The sequence below is a fragment of the Dicentrarchus labrax genome, unplaced genomic scaffold (genome assembly GCF_905237075.1).
Source record: "Dicentrarchus labrax unplaced genomic scaffold, dlabrax2021, whole genome shotgun sequence".
Lineage (NCBI taxonomy): Eukaryota > Metazoa > Chordata > Actinopteri > Moronidae > Dicentrarchus > Dicentrarchus labrax.
The window spans coordinates 11,576,215-11,596,473 of NW_026136709.1; the positions used below are offsets into that span (position 1 = coordinate 11,576,215).

At 40.2% G+C, this 20,259-nt stretch overlaps 1 protein-coding gene across 6 annotated transcripts in view; it reads right to left on the reverse strand.

Annotated features, from left to right (window-relative positions):
- The window catches only part of myripb (myosin VIIA and Rab interacting protein b), a 114,983-nt gene that overhangs the window by 21,448 nt on the left and 73,276 nt on the right, over positions 1-20,259 (reverse strand). For all 6 annotated transcript variants that reach the window (XM_051410547.1, XM_051410546.1, XM_051410545.1 and 3 more), the window contains one exon: positions 9,617-9,753. In XM_051410547.1, coding sequence (XP_051266507.1) covers positions 9,617-9,753 — 137 coding nt within the window. The remainder of the gene's footprint in view (positions 1-9,616; positions 9,754-20,259) is intronic.

Sequence of the window (20,259 nt, forward strand, 5' to 3'; positions counted from 1 at the left end):
GGCAGCGAGAATGGTCGCTGACAACGCCCCTTACTTCAAGGACACGCCTTACCTGAAACAATGTTCTCCCCCCATTCTCCGCCATAATGAAACAAACTGGAGGTATAGAAAATCACTTTGTAACAATAATGTTTACAAGCACAAGACTTTTGCCCTAAAGACTTTGGATTGGTTCTGCAATGCAGGTTTTCTTAAACTCTCTAATTGTTTCCATCCAGTTTTAGCAAAAAATCCAGGAGAAACTCCTCAGTTTCAATTGAGCAAAGCATTTAGAGACTGACTTGTGAGTCTAGGTTTAGGCCAAGTAGTGGTTAGGATTAGGGTAAGTCTCCAGGAACAGGGCCTCCTATGTGTGTGTCTCAGTCCAGTACATTGCTCCTCACGTCCAACTTCTGTATTTTCAAGACCATTGTCTCACCTTTGTTCCTTACCACTTGCCATAACCGCCACTCAGGGGAGTGGAGGAGGAAATCGCTCGATATTGCCATGGTAACCACACAGACAACGGCAGTGGCCTGCATCTGCAAGGGCGTCTGCACACATCGAGTGTGCAAATGTGGGTTTCATAGAGTGTGTGTGGAAAAGAGAGTGGGACTACATTACCTTTCTGTTAAAGGTTCAGTGTGTAACATTTATGAGGATCTGTTGGCAGAAATAATATAATATGACGTGTTTTCATTAGTGTATAATCACTTAAAAATAAGAATCGTTGTGTTTGTGTTAACTTAGAATAAGCCGTTTTTATCTTCAGAGGGAGCAGGTCCTCTTTCATGGGTGCCACCATGTTGGACCGCCTTGTTTCTACAGTTGCCCAGAACGGACAAACCAAACACTTGCTCTGGATAGGGCATTTTGTGTTTTTCACTAGTTTTATGTCCAAAATGGATTCTCCTATATGCTTTGCAGGATGAGATGTATTTAAATTGTTGCAATCTGCAACTTCATTGCTATGGCATTAAATACTACAAACTGTTCCTTTAAGAGAAAATGGATGATTCTCAAACTTGGCTGTACATGTAAATGCAAGGTCAGTAGCTCCTTCAAACTTTCTACATTTTTGTTTTAATCTGTTTTATTGCTGAAAACATTGAATGATGTCTGATTGAATTTGATTTTAAATGGCTTAGGCAAAATTCTTCACATCAGCTGGATAAAGACATTTTAATAACTGCAACGGCTGCACATTCAGGTGTAGCGGCCAGTTGGATGTTGACTTCTCACGTCTCTTTTTGTTCTTCTTTAACTTCCTCAAGTGGCAGATTCTTTCCCAGCTTTTCCCTGCTCAGTCAGCACCAGTCTCCTTCTTTTTCTTTACCTCGTTGGTGAGCTGCTCAACCTGTTTCCCGAGGGACTCTTTCTCTGTTGTCAGTGTCTCCAGACTGGCAGAGAACTCATTGACCTTCTCCTCCTGACATGCAATGTGCTGTTCAGCACCCTGGAGGTGAGCCTTCAACACCTCGACCTGTCTCACAGTCCTCAAGCTGCTAGGCCCACCAGTTGGAGATCCAGGCAAGTAGATTCAGCTTGAAGGTCATGGTGCACTTATAGGGCATAGATACTACAGGCATATTTGTAAAAACCAGTCGAAATGTCCAGTGTGTAACATTTAGAAGGATCTATTGTCAGAAATGGAATATTATCCTCATAGGTATGTTTTCATTTGTGTATATTCACCTGAATATACAAATCGTTGTGTTTTTGTTATGTGAGAATGAGCCATTTTTATCTACAGACTCTTACTCCCAGGTTGTCAAATACAGACGCCAGCAGTGTTGAGTTAGTTGCCATCTGAAACTTCACCGCTAGATGCCACTAAATCCTACACACTGGTCCTTTAAGTCTCCAATCTGGGTCCTGGAAATAATGTTGCTTTTGTGGTCACTTTGTGTCTCTCTGTAGCCGTTTTATGTCTCTTTCTGGTTGTTATATATCCCTGGCTATCTCTTTCTAATATATCCCGCCAATCCAAAGTTCCACTCATCAGTGGTAGTGTAAGACCAACTTATGCACTATTGAATAATATGGTTTGACGGGACAATATGACGCCAAAGAAATTAGAAAATCCTCTGTTGTTTTGGCCAAAGAAATTAAAAAATTGGGCAAATCGCACATTCAATGTAGGGATGGAGTTTAGAGAAGTAAATAGAGTGTCATAAAGAGAAAATATGTGGAGAGACAGAGGGAACAAAAAAAGAGAGTGTATAAATAAATGAGCCAGTAAAGCTCCACTTAGAGCTAACGTTACTGAGGTGCCAGCAGCAGCAGCAGGAGGAGGAAGGAGAGTCCAGACGGTTTCCTTTCAATTACAATGCAGCATCTGGCAGCACACACAGTCTCATAAACAACGTCCTCAGAACAACGGCTGAAGCGACAGGATGTCTGCTTACATCACGACAGGCTGGGAGGTAGTGGAAAGTAAACATAACCGCACTCAGTTAATTCGTCTCTTTTATTTGGGACATAAGAGTTTTACTCACCTTGTGTGGAGATGTGATTTAAATCAGTCATAAAACCCCAGTATAAGTCAATGAAATGGGATGTTTTAGAAGAAAATTGCACTTTTTATGAATATTTTCTATCCATAAAACTGACCAATACGGTGGTGCTTGCAGCATTCACAAGTGTTTGTGTGTGTGTGTGTGTGCAGAATTAATTGGTCCCAGGGCTAACATGGCCTTTAAAGTTCAAATCATGGAGGTGGAATGCAAAATGAAGGAGCACAATGTCTCCAGTAAGCAATAGTTTTTAGTATTTATTTTTAACATTTTCATAATGCAACTACACTGTCACCTGTGGGCCACTGTGCCTGACTTAAAAAGGAGCCAGATTGGCCTAATCCTTCTAATGCATGAACCCGAACGCAGCCTGGAGCAAAAGACAATGTTCACTATGCAGCCAACAGTAGAGGAAAATGTCAATCCCACATAAACCACTGCATGAAACAAAAACATAAAACAACAATTTAGCAAAAAGCTTAATAATTGAAAGATCAATGTTGGACTGGTTGAAATGGCGCTGTTGTCTTCTGATGCCAGAAGATTTAAAGAAGTGTGGGATGTGAGCTATACTATGATTAAAAAGAGAATGCATGTTTATTGTATGATCAATGGCCCATTTCTTATCTTTGAATTCTGTATCTATTACCTCATATATGCACCAAATGCCCAAAAAGACGCAAGGTCAGAGTTTTCAGTAGATCTCCTTCATTCTACACACATTTGTCCATTAATACAGACAAGCTGACATGTGTACATGGCTTTAAGTACCACCCAAATAGAGTCAGTTGCAGTCTTGACACCAATGTGGTCCTAGCCCTGTAGTTGTTTGCTTTTCGACAGAAGGGGCTCTGGGCTCCTGTTTAACATTCTGCCCTCCAATCCCTACAGACAGAGCACTGTACTCTGAGTCACCAAGCTTTCGGCTCAAATAACACAGACAATAGAAATGATCCGAAAAGTGACGATATGGCCGTGAGCCTGTGAAGTACTTGGGCCATATCACTGTAGCTTAATCTTTTAAAGCGCTGTAGAAAGCTCTGAATGAGTACAAATCTCTTGAAAGACCAGGTGATTCAGGAAGTCCTTGTGTTTTGTTACTACATTACGCTTTGCTATTTTGGCAGAGGAGAACCAAGGTCACTATTCACATTGTTCTGGCACTGACTCACTAGATTATCCACATCTGACCTACTGCACTGTAGTTTAGTGCAGAAGTTTGAGACAGTTTTGGCTAAGTAACCACTCACTGGACAGAAATGGATCAGAAGCATAGTTACAATGCTCACTCTGCTTGACAAGTGTAATACTCATGCAAAATCCTCACTTCCTACTTTCTTGTTTCAGTTATGAAACACTATTGGCCCTAGTTTTCATGAAAGCATTTGTATCCTTTCAGCTTTGCACCCAACAGCTGTAAAAGAAAATGTCCCTGCAGCGAGAAAATGTAAATGACCTGGAGATTCATTATCTGACCTTGGTCGGTCCACACAAAGTGGCAAAAGCATTTGCAACCATTTGTTCAGCACAAAATAGAAATTGGGCCAAAGACTGAACTAGGATTTAGAGACACATTTTTGTTTTTGTTTTTTTTGGAGGTGACGGGTGGAGGGCAAAGCATAGTTAACACTGAACAATGATCCCATCTCCCAGTCCAATTGTATTTGTTTATCCTGTAACTTTTGGGTTTGATTTTCCAACTTAACAGTCTGGGCATGCTCTTCAGCAGCTCAAATGGAAGCCAATATGTCAGACTTTGACACTACTAGAAAAACTGCATGACGGAGGAAAAACTCAAATTCTGACCACCATCAAAATACAATCAATAAGAAAAACAACAATCTGTCCACCAATAATAAAATAGAACTGATGCAGCCCCATGTGTTTACCTTTAGTAATCTGGCTACTGACTAATTTCCTACACATCCATTAAATTCCTGCATACACACAAAACAAACCTGGACAGCATTAAAACTCAAGCACACCCCAAACACACGCAGTCAAGAAAAATGCATTGATGAAAGAGTATTTTTTGTATTTTACTAAATCTACAGTAATTGTACTTCAAGACAAAGTGTTTTTGAAACCTGTCTTACCAGGTTATAAAGTGCATCACTGCATTCTCTGGTGTGGTTGAGTCTCTGTCTGGCAGTTGTGCACACCAGACATATAGTGCAAAAACACACACAGACGTGCACACACACAAGGACATAATTTCTTCTTCTGTTATCATTCTGAAAATACGGCTGCAGCCACAGAAAGCTTCAAAACACTGCACTGCTTTTCCTCTGCTCCTCTCTCTCTTTCTTTCTCTCCTTCTTGTTGTTTTTCCCCTCTGTCTCTCTCTCTCTCTCTCTCTCTCTCTCTCTCTCTCTCTCTCTCTCTCTCTCTCAATTTTCTCAACAGAGAGAATAGCATGTTTGAAGGTGATAATATGTTTGATCATTTCACAAGTCAACTTCATCTTACTGGAAAGGTGGGGAGCCTCCCACAGACATTTGAGGGGATCTGACAGCAAACACAAAAGGCAGGAGAAAAGTGGGATGACAGTAATCCTTCGTTTGAAATGAATGAGACCTAAGTGTCCAAAAAAAAAAAAAAAAATCATCATTCCTGCTTTAAATACTTCATAACAGACTCATCAAATTGGATTTCATGGCAAATTTTATGATGCTATACCATAAAACCAGACTAGAGAGGTACTGTAGAGAGTGATGTTTAAAAATTACTCTGTGATGGAGATATTAAAGGCTGAGCTGTTACAAGTATTAGCCAGTGTGCTTATACCAATTTATCACGGTGGAAACAAACATAACACCCCTCAGATATATTTTAGAGAGAGGCAAAGCCACAGCAAAGGATATGCATATAGTGAAAGAGATACGAAATATGAAAGGTGCATCAGAAATGTCTGCGGGTTTGGCTCGCTCACACAAGTCCTCAAATAAACTTGTCCATACTCTTTAAAGGAAGGCTTTGCTTTCTTTCACTTTCTTGTTGAGAGCTGGATGAGAAGATTGATACCACTCTCATACCTGTTATGAGGCTACAGCCAGCAGCTGGTTAGGTTAGCTTAGCATAGACTGGAATCAGGGGAAACGGCTAACCTGACTCTGTCTAAAGGTAACACAATCTGCCTACCAGCACCTAACATATTACATTCTGTTTAATCCAGTTGCCGGTGACGGCACACACCTCAAGTGTGTCACTCAAAGTGGTCACACAATTATGCACAATTTATAGCCTTAGTCAAATTTAAACAGGTGAGTATGTCAAAATTACCCACCCTGTACAGTGGTCATGAATGGGAAATTTAGACCAAAACTTTTCGCACTTCCCCATTGGCTTCAATTTTAGAGCCACGGAGGTTGCAGCTTGTTTGTCACACAGCATCTCCACTAATCTCTTTAGTCACCATTCTTGTTTTCTCACACGTCATCTCACACACACTTAGTGTTAAACCACGCCTGTAGCTGTCAGTAGTTCCTCACAGGTTGGTGATTTTGTCGGTACCACTTCAAGCGCATAGCTTGAAGCCTGGCAAGATGGATTCTCGTGTGATTTTGTGATCTTGCAAGTCCAGCTGCCTAGCAAGGGTCCTGTGAGACTAGATAGTGTCACACCTTTTTGCACAAATGAAACAAATGTATTGACTGTTTTCCCTTTTCCAGTCTTTATGCTAAGCTAAGATAACTGGCTGTTGGTGGTAGTTTCATATTTAGCATAGAGACATGTTAGTGGCATTAATCTTTTCATATAATTCTTGGCAAGAAAGCATATGTACTCTGAGGTAATACTCTTATATGTTGATTTTTTCACTCTTCTGTCTCAAACCTAATCCGAAGAATGTGCTTATCCACTTGTACAGATATTATTGTATTAGTTCATTTCAATTAGAAAAATAAGATGCTTTATGTGCTTATCTTACTTGAAAGAACAGTTTTTTTCCTCTAACCTTTTACCACAACACTATACAGTGTCTCCACAGTTCTCTGTCACATCTAATAATACTCAGTTTGTTGACACATAACCTCTTGTGCTCCACAGGCTAAGACTGTTCAGGATTCATAAATATATGAGTAAACACAACTGCTGTTCACATTTATTTGTTTGATTTCATGCTATACTGGAGTCAAGGCATTAATTACTAATTTAATAGGCACTCGGATCAGTGCTTGGCATCTGCCGATGCACTTAGTGAGGTACTTGGACCAGTTAGGAAAAAAAAAAGGAAATCCAGCTGCTCAAGCAAAAATTACAATAGATGGGTGATTCCATTTAAATCTTCTTTCTTTCTTTTCTAATGTGCTATTGGTTCTTCTTTACAGCATGTTGTCACCAACACTTCATCCATGTATAATATTAAAACTCTCCAGGGGCCACATATCATGTAGAGTAACACACTCACTTTCTCCTGTGCACACACATATATAGGATGGTATGATATAGGTCACACAGGAGCATTGCTCCCCTACCACCGGAGCTGATGGACGTGAAAGTACAAATCGCTCTCTCCCTGTCCTCTTCCTGTTGGTTTGAAGGTCACACACTCTCTCGGGGACATGACAGATGTAAAACAGTCACATCTCTCTCTCGCCGACTGTCACGTTCAGCTGCCATTTCACACTTGTACAGAATTGATTTCACAACCATTGGTCCCTTGGTGATAAATGAAAAAAATGAAACATTCTTTACTAGCACACGTATAGAGGCAGCCTCTATTTCACATATGGTTGGGAAACAGTTTACGAGAATGTTTTACATTCCTGTGGCTGCTGTTCTATATGCATGAGGAGAGGAGACCAGTATTAAGACTCTGGAAGAGTCTTTGGGCTACATAACAAAAGCTCCTTTTCTTGGAGCAAAGTAGACCAAGCGAGATGGCGTAACATCAGTTTGTTAATGAGCAACATCCCTATCTAATTAAATTTTTTTCCAATCCAGTGCTAATTTACTTGCTGAACTAAAATATCATTATATTCTGTTCAACTAAAAGCACAGATGTCTTGATATACGTCATGATAATTTGTGACTGCTATAGACCTAATCAGCAGCAAAAGAGGTTATAAAAGGCATTTTCTTTCAAATAAATTAAAGCCTAATCATGTTTTCGATAAGTCTGATAGCCTTGGCATTTTTTTTGGCTAACATTTTGACAATATGTTTGAATTCAATCAGATATATAACATAAAAGGGGGTGGGTGAAGAAGGGAAAAAAAACAAGACATTTCCATGGAAACACACACAAGGATACACAAAATGGAAAAAAGAAATGATACCAGATCTTTCTCAGCCAATAAATCTAACATTCTCCTGTATGAGGGAACAACATCTGACCAGAGCTTTAACATTCAGATACACACAAGCAACCTACACATGCACACACAGTCTATCCATAATCATATGGCAAGTCAGCTAGCCAGTTAGTGGGAGCAGCAATGCGAGTATTTGAGAATTGGAAGCATTATAATCTGTTGGGCTCATGTGAGCCGGGAAGACCGGCAGCTGAGTCACATAATCCTTCCATCTCCACCCCAGATGATGTAAGAGAGGAGAGGAGAGGAGAGGACAGGAGAAGAGAGGAGAGGAGAGGAGAGGAGAGGAGAGGAGAGGAGAGGACAGGAGAAGTGTGGGTAGGAAGATTATTAGGTGGAGAAAAGTGGAGAGGAAATCAGAAAACTGGAGGTTTAGAGGGAGAATCATCTTGTCCTCTCTTACACAACAGAAACAGTCGCAACATAAAACATGACTGTTCTGATAAAGATTCCGACATATTATTATGTTAGTAAAAATTAAGTAAATTATCTGTAAAATTAGTTTTTCCTTTCTTACACTGGAGATTATGACTGATGCATGCATCATAGTTAATAAAAGGACTAAAGGCACTTGGATGGATTTTTTCTTTGCTTTTATCACATTAACCTTTTAGGGTTTTCTTTATTGTCTGCATAGAGCACTTCTTCAATTGTCTTTGTGTTATTACTGTATATATGCGTTATGTTTTTATCAAGATAGTTGTGTCGGCTTTCACAATACTGTCTGCAAAAAGTAAAATGTAATGATGCTGCATTAATAACAGACATAAATGTTACTAGCCTTATTCTGTAGCTGTAGCTGGTATTAATTTTGTCCATATCACTTAATATATAAATGTCAGCTGTAGTCACAAAGTATTCTTAAACATCCTCTCATCTCATCCAGTTCTGCCTCAAGTCTGACCTGATTCATCCCCTCTGTGCTCTCTTCATCCATTTAATCCCATGTACCAGGGTTTGAAATAATGCCTTGTAGTCAGCCACAGAGGCAGACCGATCATGTCGCAGACGGGTCAAAACAATGTTATCTGGAGCGGGGGAGGATGGATAAAAGCTGCCCCACTGCTGTCCTGCACAGGAACAATTCACTGAGGACGCGAAGTGGCCTGAGCCACCGCAGGGATTAACTGGCAGGACGAGTCCTGCAGGGCAGCTCACCCGCATTCTGTCACCATCACTGGTGACATGCTCACACACAAACACTGCCTTGTAGAAATTTCACAAGTTCTCATCACATCCACAGGCGCAAAAGCAACAAAGAGTAAAATTAAATGGCAGCCATGGAAGAAAGTGGATTCCTCAAATCAGATAAACTGTGTTGTGATCAAATTAAAGTAAGAAAAGTGAAAATACAAATAGTTACAATGCAACAACACCCACTCTGAACCTAACTCTGGAGATGTGTGTATTTGTCTGCGGGAAAAATCTTTCTTTCTACATAGTGAGAAAGTAATTAAGTGGATCAGTCAACGAGAGAACAAAATGTGTAAAACAAAGTGAGTGATCATTTAACAAAGCAAACTAATGAGCAATCAAGTCAGCTTGTCTGTGTTTACTCTTAATGTCTGACCAGAGCGTTGCGTTTCAAATAAAGCCACTTCTATTTTTGAGATGAGGAAGTTGTATTACATCTCTGGCCAAATTGGTGAAAATTGCTTTTATCACAACATGATACGACGTTGCACAGAGACAGAAGGCTGCTCCGCAATCAAAATGATTAAAAGATAAAAATAAACAGCAAAAGAATGGCAACAAAACAAAGAGCCATGCATGGCTGATTTAAAAAGTGCAAGAGGATGATGTTACCTGGGAGATCAGAGAGTGCTCCTCTCTCTATAATGTGCTTCCTGTACAGAGTCTTCAAAACCTTGGCGCTGCCGAACCTCTTGAAGCGACTCTTCACATTGTTATAATACCATTCAAGCGACTGTGTCCTTAAAATCCTGCAGGCAAGGAAGGAAGAAAGAAGGGAGGAGGAAGGAAAGAAAGAAAACATGATATTAAGTCAAAAAGAACAGATGGCAAAGAAATGGGCAAGAATCAGATTTGATTATAATTACACCAGGATTATAACTTTGAGTTCATGCCAAGACTTCCATTAAAATCTGCTTACGTTGAGTGTCTTTTAATTATCAAAGTGTAGACAACCGGACCTCACATAATTATTTTTAAGGAGGAAGGAAGCATTTCTTAGGAAGAAAATCCAATAAAATTCGAGCGTGTTGTAGTTTTGTGTATTTCTAATATAGATTTTAGTTGTTGTCAGACTGTCATATTAAAAGCCCTTTTCTTTGCTTTAAAGCAAATAATCTGCTTTCTAAGGTGAATCAGTGGTGCCTCTCTGTATTAAAGATATGAAAAGTATTTGTTTTTACAGTAAAATGCAGGATCCAACTCTGCTGTGAATGCCTAGGTTTTCAGATGTGACGTCAGATCATTTTTCCAGGCTTTTCCTCATGTCGTGGTGCACAGCCAATTGGTGCTTGAATGCCAATTACATAAGCAGTAATTCATAACGGAGAGGTTTATGAAAAGCCCTCAGAATAGCGCTCCCTTTGCGCCAGTGTTGCGTCGGATTGCATGAAACTCTGCCAAGTTTGGGTTTAATCTTGCAGTCCCTCTTTCTCTCTTTCATGCCACTGTCAAACACATTGGTGAAAAAACATGCACACCCTGTGTTTATTTACACACTATTCATTGCATTACCATGTATTATGTACATATTTTTGCCTTTTTTCTTGTTGCTATAAATGCTATACAAATAAATGATGCACGAACATGAATATTTACATGTTCATATACTATATTTATGTCATGGCCATGGCCTGCATTTTCCTTTTCTTTGGGTTTCCAGCGCTCCCCTGTTGGTCTGTCTCTCTTTTGTGTGTGTGTGTGTGTGTCGGCGTGGTATCCCTTTCTGGCTCCTGGCTCTGCACACATGTCTGCAATAGCTCATCATGACTTCCAGTCGGCTCACTTGTATCGCATCAGCTCGTCTGTGTGCACTACTTCAGCCTTAGCTCTAAACACATCCAACACCAGGTTGTTTGTTCAATCTCAGCAGTTGCTACTCTCACAGCGAACTCAGTCCATGTGTTTAATATTCAGTTTCTTCTTGTTTTGTGCTTTAGCCTGTGGTTCCTTGTGTCTCAGGATCCCGGTCTGCCTGCAACTAGCTCTTCCCTCTCTCATAACCAGCCATCCCATCTCCTGAATCAATCTCTAAAAACTGTAAACATTAAATTAAAATATTAAACTTAAAGCCTCCTAATCTGTGTTCTTTGTCTGGGTCCACATAAAACACAATTTATATTGCAACTACAGAGTGGTTGGGGTATGTTATGTGTACTTCCTTTGTCTGTGAATGAACATTTTGTGCATGAAATAAAAGTATCTACATACTGAAAATCTATTCCACCAGCTGCACACTAATAATTTATTAGCCTCTGATGATATTCTATATTGTTTATAGTCAACAAACACAACGAAAATACCAAAATCAATAATAAATTGATCCTATTAACAAGTGTTGCCAAAGCTTGATACAGTTTATTCCTCTGTGCCACAGACCTTAGAAATGAATGGGCTTGGGGCTAAGAGCCACAGACAGGCTGGGCATATTGGAACGTATTCAGAGATGCACTGTTAATTCCAGACATGTTATGGGACTTGTTGATAATATAAAATACAGCCAACCTAATCCTTTAAGGAAGCTACGATTTATGTGCAGGTATCTCTTTTTATTTCAGTGACCTTACCATCTATCCTATGAATATTTTTGTAGATGTCCACACACAAACTATCTAACCTTTTCTAGCATTTCTACCATTTTGTGCACGTCCAGCAAAGCTACATGCTGCATATGTCATTGACTTCAGCTGCCTCATTATGAAAGAGCATGGAGAAAGTGAAAGGGAAAACAAAGTATATGACAGGGTGTTTTAGTGTGTGTGTGTGTGTGTGTGTGCATGTTGATGCTTCTGCTCAATGAAGAGACAGACCGTTGAAGGAGAGGGTGAAAATAGCCATGCTAATAAAGGGATCCTGAGTGCCCCTGAGGCTGCATGGGCTGCCACATCAATCCCACCCACCCCCTCCTTCTTAACCTCCCTCCACTCTTCCCTCCCTTCCTCTTTCTCAGTGGATTTATTATCCTCTGCCTCTATCAGCTGGGCAGCTCAATGGGCCTCAGCTCCTTAATTTCATGCCACGGGTCAACCTAGTCTCTCTAATGGTGGCTGTGAAGAGGCCTGACTCTTTTTATCTCCCTCTGGGCCCGAGGAAGGAGGCACAGAAATGAATCTGGAAGAACAACCCTGCACTGAGGTGGCATTGTACGAGACAAATATACAAATAGCTTCTACTCTGAAATGAGCTGGAGCTACTGGGAGTGACCTTTGAACTGAAAAAGTATTGAAGAACAGGAGGGGGCTGTATGGTTGAGATATTGTAATCTGAGTGGAATCTTAATTCACTTTAACATTAAAGGTGCAGTATGTAACATTTGGGAGGATCTATTGTCAGAAATTGAATATAATATTCATGGGTATGTTTTCATTCATATTGTGTACACCTTAAAATAACAATCATTGTGTTTTTTTTAAAATAAGAATGAGATGTTTTTATCTACAGAGGGAGTGGGTCCTCTTTCATGGAGGCCGCCATGTTGAACCACCAGGCTTTTACAGTGGCCTAGAATGGACAAACCAAACACTGCCTCTAGATAGGGCCTTTCATGTTTCACTATAGTTTCTCCTACTGAACCACTTGTGGAAGGCGAGTGGTTCAGTTGAGACACCTTCACTGCTATATGCCACTACACACCAGTCCTTCAAGCTGTATGCCTGAGTAGTATGTACGGTCACACTATCAAAATAAAGTTTTCAATGATGACGGTGGCAGATTTACAATTCGAAATTCCCTTTAAACAACTGATCCTTGATATCAGACATAAGTAGACAAAAGCAGGCTTCACATTTCTAGCCAGCGACTGTGGATTTGGTCAGCTGAAACAACACATGGCAGATTTTCTCAGCTGTAACGACAAGCATTTGAAAATGCGGTCACAAGCTGACTTTTAAATGTTTCTAGCTGAGTCGTTTTAAAACATGAATCTCAAAAAGGGATCTTAAATATACACTTGATGGCTACATACATGATGTCATGCTAAAATACTAAAGCTGCATGTCCCAGGAAAAAAGCCTTCTCACCAGATAACAATCCATGTGGAAGACATTGAAGAAAAAGAATGCTGATCTTACAAGGAAAGATATAAAATCAGACAGTGTCTTATTCCATTCTAACATAACCCTAGGCTTATATATTTGGACAAGCAAGACAGAGGTTAGATTTATATGTTATTATTCGTATTTTCAAATAGTATTTTTCCATTGTAACGTTCCAAGAGAAAAGGCTTTTAGTATGAGGACTAACCACTATGCATGACAAACATAATGCAATCTCAGATAATGCTGGCTAGGGAGTGTAAACTTCCGCAAATTCAATCAACAGCAGGACAGAGCTACACACAGTGGATGTGCTATTAGGAAAGAGTATTTTTTTGACATAAGTAACCCCTCAAAATGGAGTTAGTTAATGATGTACTCCCTGGACTTACAGTAATGCAGGGTTAGGTTAATACTATAGTCTGCTTATGTTGGACAGGCTTTGGAGACAAAAAAGACATCACCCTCCAAACTCTTCTAAGGCACAGTATTGTTCTTACTATAGCCCAAAGCACACTGCTTCACCATGTGGAGAAAACCAAAGCTTGACAGGTCTGCCTTGCCTAGCCACAGATGCTAAGCAATGATTACAAATCAAGGGGACGTGTTTAGTGAATGTTTTACTGAAAAGCATATAGTATTTACAGCACACATACAGTATGCATTTTAAAAGCAGAATAAATGTTTAGTTTCAGATATTTTAACATGCATTCATACATGTTTTGACTTTAAATGCAGTTGCTCAGTGGTGCAATGCTGTCATTGCTCTGCCTGTCACTCAAATTGGCACAAAAACAGATGATAAGTAAATGCAAACTTCAGCTCAAGCATCGCCTCCCTTCCATGCCAGCTACACAAACTTGTTGAAATTAGCCAGCTTCCCCTTTCATAGAAAAGAGAAAGAGAGGGATTTAGGACAGTAGGAGAGGCATCTTGATGAATGAAGCAAGACATTGCTTCCCTAGAGTGATCTGATCTAAAAAAGAGAGGGAGAAGGGAGGAGAGTGGAGTGGATAAGCAGAGGCTTTCAAGCAAGAGCTACACCACTGTGTGAGCTTCTGCAAATACACATTTCATAATGAGGCTGGGAGATTCCCTGATGCTCGGCTGCTGCATGAATAAGTAAAAGGGATTCCTGTGGATGGTCTCCTGACACTGGGTCTACCCTTCCTCTATCATCACTTCGTCTTTGCTACACTGCGTGAAATCCTTGGAACCAATGCCTCCCTCTTCATCCTTTCCATCTCTCTCTCTGTCTCTCTTCAGCCCTTTTGCACTCTTTACTTCAGAAGATTGATTTGCACATCTAAATGAGGCCTAAATAAAATATATAGAAGAATATGTATAAGAAGTGCAATAAAAAAGTATCTGGCTTTGCTGAGTTTCCATCTTCTGTGGCATTGGGAACCATTACCATAATTGACTTTCTGAGCCTTCTAATGAATTGGTTCAGCTTCTGTTGAGGCGGCTGTAGGGATGGGAGCGAAGGGAGAAGAAAGAGGGATGGGGGTTGACTTTTACAGAACATCAAATAGGGTCTCTTCTGAAGATGTGCAGAGTGACTGTTCTTGTTAATAGGAGAAAATAAGATGGAAAAATTAGATTGTTCTCAGCTCCAGGATTAGATCAAAGCGCCTGATGTTTGGGAAGTTATAAGCCTCGTGTTGTGAGGTCTTAATGAGTAAAAAGCTGGAGGACTTATTATACAGTGTCTAGTACAGTCTTGCTTTCTTAATATCAACTCTATCATTCTGTACCAGGAAGAAAACTTTTTTCCGAGGGAATAAAGAAGTAATAAAAAAAAAAACAATCTCATGCTAATATTTGTTCATATTTATCTTTAGAAGACACAAAGGGAGCTGATATCATAACACTCTTTTAAAAAACAACAACAGGAGTCAATTTGAAATTTGCACATTTAAAATAATGTAGGTTTCGTGACTTTACATTATTTGGATAACTGGATCTACACACATTACCTTATACCCAACCTCATATAAATTTACTTTATACAGGTGAACAAGGCGAGTTACCCTTGTTTTCCCTTCCTCCTATTCATGTCAGCTGACCAACATCAAGGATTTGAGCTTAATTTATTTATCATTCTACAACACAGGGTTGTACACTGAAATACAAGTTGTTGTCCCTTTATACCATATACAAAACAAAACAATTATTATTTATCGTGGAGTGCGGAGTTTGAATTGAGGAGTCTCACAGCCTGAGCAAATAAGCCGCTCTGTTGTCTGGTGGCACAGCAGCAGGCACTTCTGTATCTCTTGCCTAATGGCAGCAGGGTGAGCGGGGTTCCACTGCAGCTCCAGTGATGTAGACATTGGTGTTTTTGCCTCCTTTTTTCTAAAATAACCAATTAGCTACTTGGTTTTGTTGATGTTAAGTTGTAGGTTGTTCTCCGCAAGATTGTTGCAAATTAAAAAATCTAAAATCATTTATTTATGGATGGACGGGATGTGGCGACCTGCATCACCTTGCCCTCATCCACAAGGAGCTCAAAGGTCATTCTTGCAGTGGAGATTCATGGCTCAGTGACAGCAGGCTGCAAGTTGTGGTGGTGAATCAAATTTGGTCTTATTCACTGAAAGAAACGTTCCTTTATCCCTCTTCTTCCTTGCTATCACTGATCTGTTACACAAATATATAAAGCCAAATATGTCCTCAGCTGAAGACGGGCCCATTCAAAAACAAATGTAGTGCACAACAGGGAAGGGATATTAATATTGATTAATTTCTGAGGACTAGGAGAAAAGCTAACTCCAAACAAGAATTAATGGCCTTTCATCCACAACTCTTGCCGCTTCTGTGGCTATGTATTTGTACACGTCAAAGAAGATTTGTGCAAGAGGGAGAAGTGGGAAAAGAATGATTTATTTTCTATACATGCTGTAAATTGCATTTTTTTGTGAAAATAAAACCAGGAGACCAAGAAGTAGATTGTGTGAGTGAATATAGAGATCTTAACAGCATGACACTCGGATTTTCACTTCTTAGTGTATGTTTACTAATTATGCAGACTATATACTGTATGTATTTATATACTTTTTATGTAAGGTACGTATGTAGGTTATTATGTACTGTATGTCATGTACTGCATGTTTTAGACATTGCTTTGCATATTCATTGCAGAGATTTTCCCTGAGCTATGCCGTCTGTGTTCCCCCACCACAGCACTAAAAACACTCTTTTAAAATATATACAGTGTTGGCAGAATAGGCCGAAGGCCAAAGGACAAAGGACAAGGTTGTGGGTTAACTGCTAAAAAGCATACAGTATGAGATTTTCAGGGCACAGCCACTAACCTGTCGGTATGATTTAATACAGCGTCTGGTTTGCAGCAGGCAGGAAAACAACTCTCTCATAGCAGTGGTTATGTACATGACCTTTCCAGGAAGCAACTAGAATGCTGATCACCTTCATGTGCCTCTGTGATTGACCTTCAGACAGGCAGGAAGAAGAATATAGAAAGAGCTGCAATAATAAGGTGGTTAGAGATGTACATGTGTCCATGCACTCGTTCTGTCTTTTCTTTCTTTCTCTACCATCTCCTGTCTCCTCTATCTGTATCACAGTCTTTCTCATATTTCTGTCCTTGTGTTCCTTCTGGACGTACTGATATTTCCTCAAATGGAAATATTCTCTGCAAAAGGCACACTCTCAAATACTGACAAAATGGCCAGGCTGCAACCAAAACGACACAGTGCATGCTGCTCATTTAGGAGAGGTACAGTGTATGACCATGTCAAACAAGTCTGTGTTATAGGTAACCCAGTGGTTGGCAGGCTCTTCCATGCAGAGCAGACAGTCATTATACGAAAAGACCCCTATGACTGGAGAGACATTTGCATGCAGCATGTGTTCCACAGCAGTTTAAAATTGCACAATTTTGATTTGATTGTGTCTGTGGTATACTGCAGCATTTAACCTGGACAGCTACTGCAGGTTCATAGCAGGGCCTCTGCCATCTCTTCCTCCTAGTAGCTCTTTCTTTCAAGACCTAAAGCTGTCAACTTTATTCTCCCTCTCTCTGTCTCTGTCTTCTCTGTTTCTCTCGTTCTCTTTATCACCCAGCTCTCTCTGTTCAGACCTTCACCATCCAGGGTGTTACGGATGAATGTGTCGGAAGCTGGGAGCGCCCTGGGCACAGTATGGAACACTGGAAATGAGTTATATTGGGACAAAGTGCTCTCAGACAGAGCATGAATAGAGGGACCAAAGTGAATTACAAACTGCTCACACGGTGTCTGGTTCCCTAAAGCAGTAGTCCTGATTTTTAGGAGTTAGACTGTCAGACCTACATCATGCCACTACCAGTACTGATTCTCAATCAGTTAACAAAAAGTAGGATAAGACCTTGACTCTTACATAGGTTTAAAAAGAAACAATACAACTAAATAATCAATTTTTCACAATTAGAGACATCTAATATTCTCTGTGTGGATGAAATATTCTCTTTTCGGTTATAAACCTAACATCTGACACCTGATATACTGGTATCAGTGCACCCTGATAGGTCAACATTTTTCCATATAAATTAGATTAGAAAATGAATGTAATAAGAGTATTAAAACTATAGCTTTATCAGTGTAGTAGTCTATTACCATCTTACTTCAAAGCATCTTTTGAGAAACCCCACCTTATCTCAGCTCATTTTGCGAAGCCCTTCGTCATATCATGTCCAAAAGTAAATCTTAGGGTTTACAGTGAGACTGGAGCTTAAAAATTCTAATATTATGACACTGTGGCTGCAGTCTGAACTACCAGATACCACCATTTGTTTTGTTTTTACTGTCACTCTGCATGAAATAGAATATAATTAACATTTGTGGAGGTGACTCAATTCAAACCAAAATAGCGCATTCATACAGTAGTGTAATCCAGCACTGGAGACAATTAGGTTAGGGCATGGACCACAGTTTGGCTCCTATAACAGCTGGCCAGATGCCTCATCATTTGTTGTTGTTCAGCTGCACATGTGGGTCATTTTAGGATGGAGGTCTGTTCAAAATGATATCAGATATAGGTCACTTAGAAACACTCCACAACATTCTCCATACGAAATGACAAAGCTGCACAAGACCGGCTGCAGTACACTTACATATATTTCAGTGAGGACGTACTTTATAGCGCATATGGGAAAGTGAGATAATCTGCTTTCAGCCCCCTGCTTCTGCACAGCCAGAGGACCACATGGGATTTTAAGGGGAACATGCGGAGAGGCAGAGCTCTGCAGCAGCCCAGCAATGTGGGAAATTTAGTGACAGAATAGACTGTGGTTACGCTTTCCACCACTCAAGTCTTTCTCCATCTGGCTACTTTGTGTGGATAATGAAAACTGCAGCTCCCTGCAGCCTTTATCTGAGCAATTATGTGGAGCCAAAATCATGATATGATTAGAGGTTGGATGCGGCAAATGTCTGTAAACAAAATGAATTTGTTAAATGTCTTGTGAGAACTACAAAGCCCATGCCTGTAATTAAATATCAATAAGGTGGCATGACTGGCTTTTTGTAGGTTTTTTTAGGTCACTGTCTGAATGGAAACCCTGGTTTCATCCTCTTAATGTCATCAAACACCTCGGCCAGGAAATGAAAATCCACTGAAATAACAGGATTTTAGAGATTACACATTGAGTGCACAAGAAAGCTTTAAAAAATATATATATTTTAGTACTTATTCCTATTGCACCACATACAGGGTAGTAGGGCTATTTAAAAGCAAGCTGTTATTGAGATCATCCTAACCAATATCGATATTTCCTGCAGAAGTGCTCTTTTGCAAGTTACGGACCCCCAGTTTTGGTAAGATCAGTTGGATTATAATGTCAGTAGTATACAGGTACACTATATGTAATGTAAAAGCAGTCAGTGGAGAATTACAGACAGAGGCATTAGGTGAAGGGCATTAACCTGATCCAAACCCCAGACACTGTTCACAAGTCACTTTGAGAAAAGGACAAACAGGACAACGGGGGAATAGCATACTGAAGCTGCCAGAGCCCAATGTACTGAAGTGTCAGTCTTAACAGCCTGTTAGGGAGCAGAGGGAACCAGCCTGACAACACCATGCGACATATACTGCTGTCACCTGTTACAGAGTGAGGAGAGGAGCAACGGAGGGGAAAGAGAGGGCAGAGGAGAACAGGGAAAGGGATATACAGACAAAGGGGGAAGAATGACACCATGAGCTTGCTAAGAAAAAAAGGTCATTGTTTTGACTGGCATCGTAGAGCCCAGGCATATGGAGGGATTTGTTCCATGGGATCTATTTTTAGAAGTCCCTTTTCAAAGCAAACCTCCAGTCTATGTAATCCATGTGAATCGATCTTCAATGGAACAGTGGGGGAAGCTGAGAGTCCGTCTTTGGCTGTAGTTTCTCTTTTAAGATTTGTTTGAGTGTGTGTGTGTGCCTGATAAGCCAGGAAGCCGTGAAAGAGTTTTGTTTTTTTCACAGAAGAACACAGTGTGTAGAAAGTATTTCATAGAAGGTTACAGAACAGCTCCAGACTTTACAGTTTGACACTGTCTATAGCAATGACTTACACTATTGCTGCAATTCATTGTACTCCGGACTCAGAAAAAGGGAATGGAATGGCGACGTCAAGTCGGAAACTCTTTCTAGTCCGAGTTTGCCAACATAAGCAACCTGATGTCATAGCAATATGGCAGCTCACACAGTGAACTGTAAGCAGAATGACCTTTTCATAAAAAAATATTCTACGTGCAGTGTTTGTGTGGGGATTCATGTTGTAACAACTTTATAGTTTCCATTTAAATTGCCACTGTGCTTCACAGACGTCTTTGCAAGGATGTGGTACAATCCCTCCACTGAGAAGCATTCAGATCGGAACTCAGGAATACCCACTTGGAAATGATGACTTCCAACTTTCAATGGATTGCAGCATATGACCACAGTAAAGCTGATTTGAATGGAAATGTAAAAAATTCACTTCCTGTTTGGTATGATGGTAAACTGTAAAGTGCTTGCTGCCTGAGCAGCAATGAAAACACTCTCCAGATTAGAAAGGTTTCAGGTTGCGATTAGGCTGCAGAAAAAGCACACGTCCTTGGATTTAAAGACATTTCACATTAATGCACCAGTGTCATTTATAACTTAAGCAGAGCTTTATTGTTTTATACACCAGAGAGGCTGCAGGCAGCTGAATATAAATCAGATTAACACTGAGCATTTGTAATGTTTTTAAGTGCA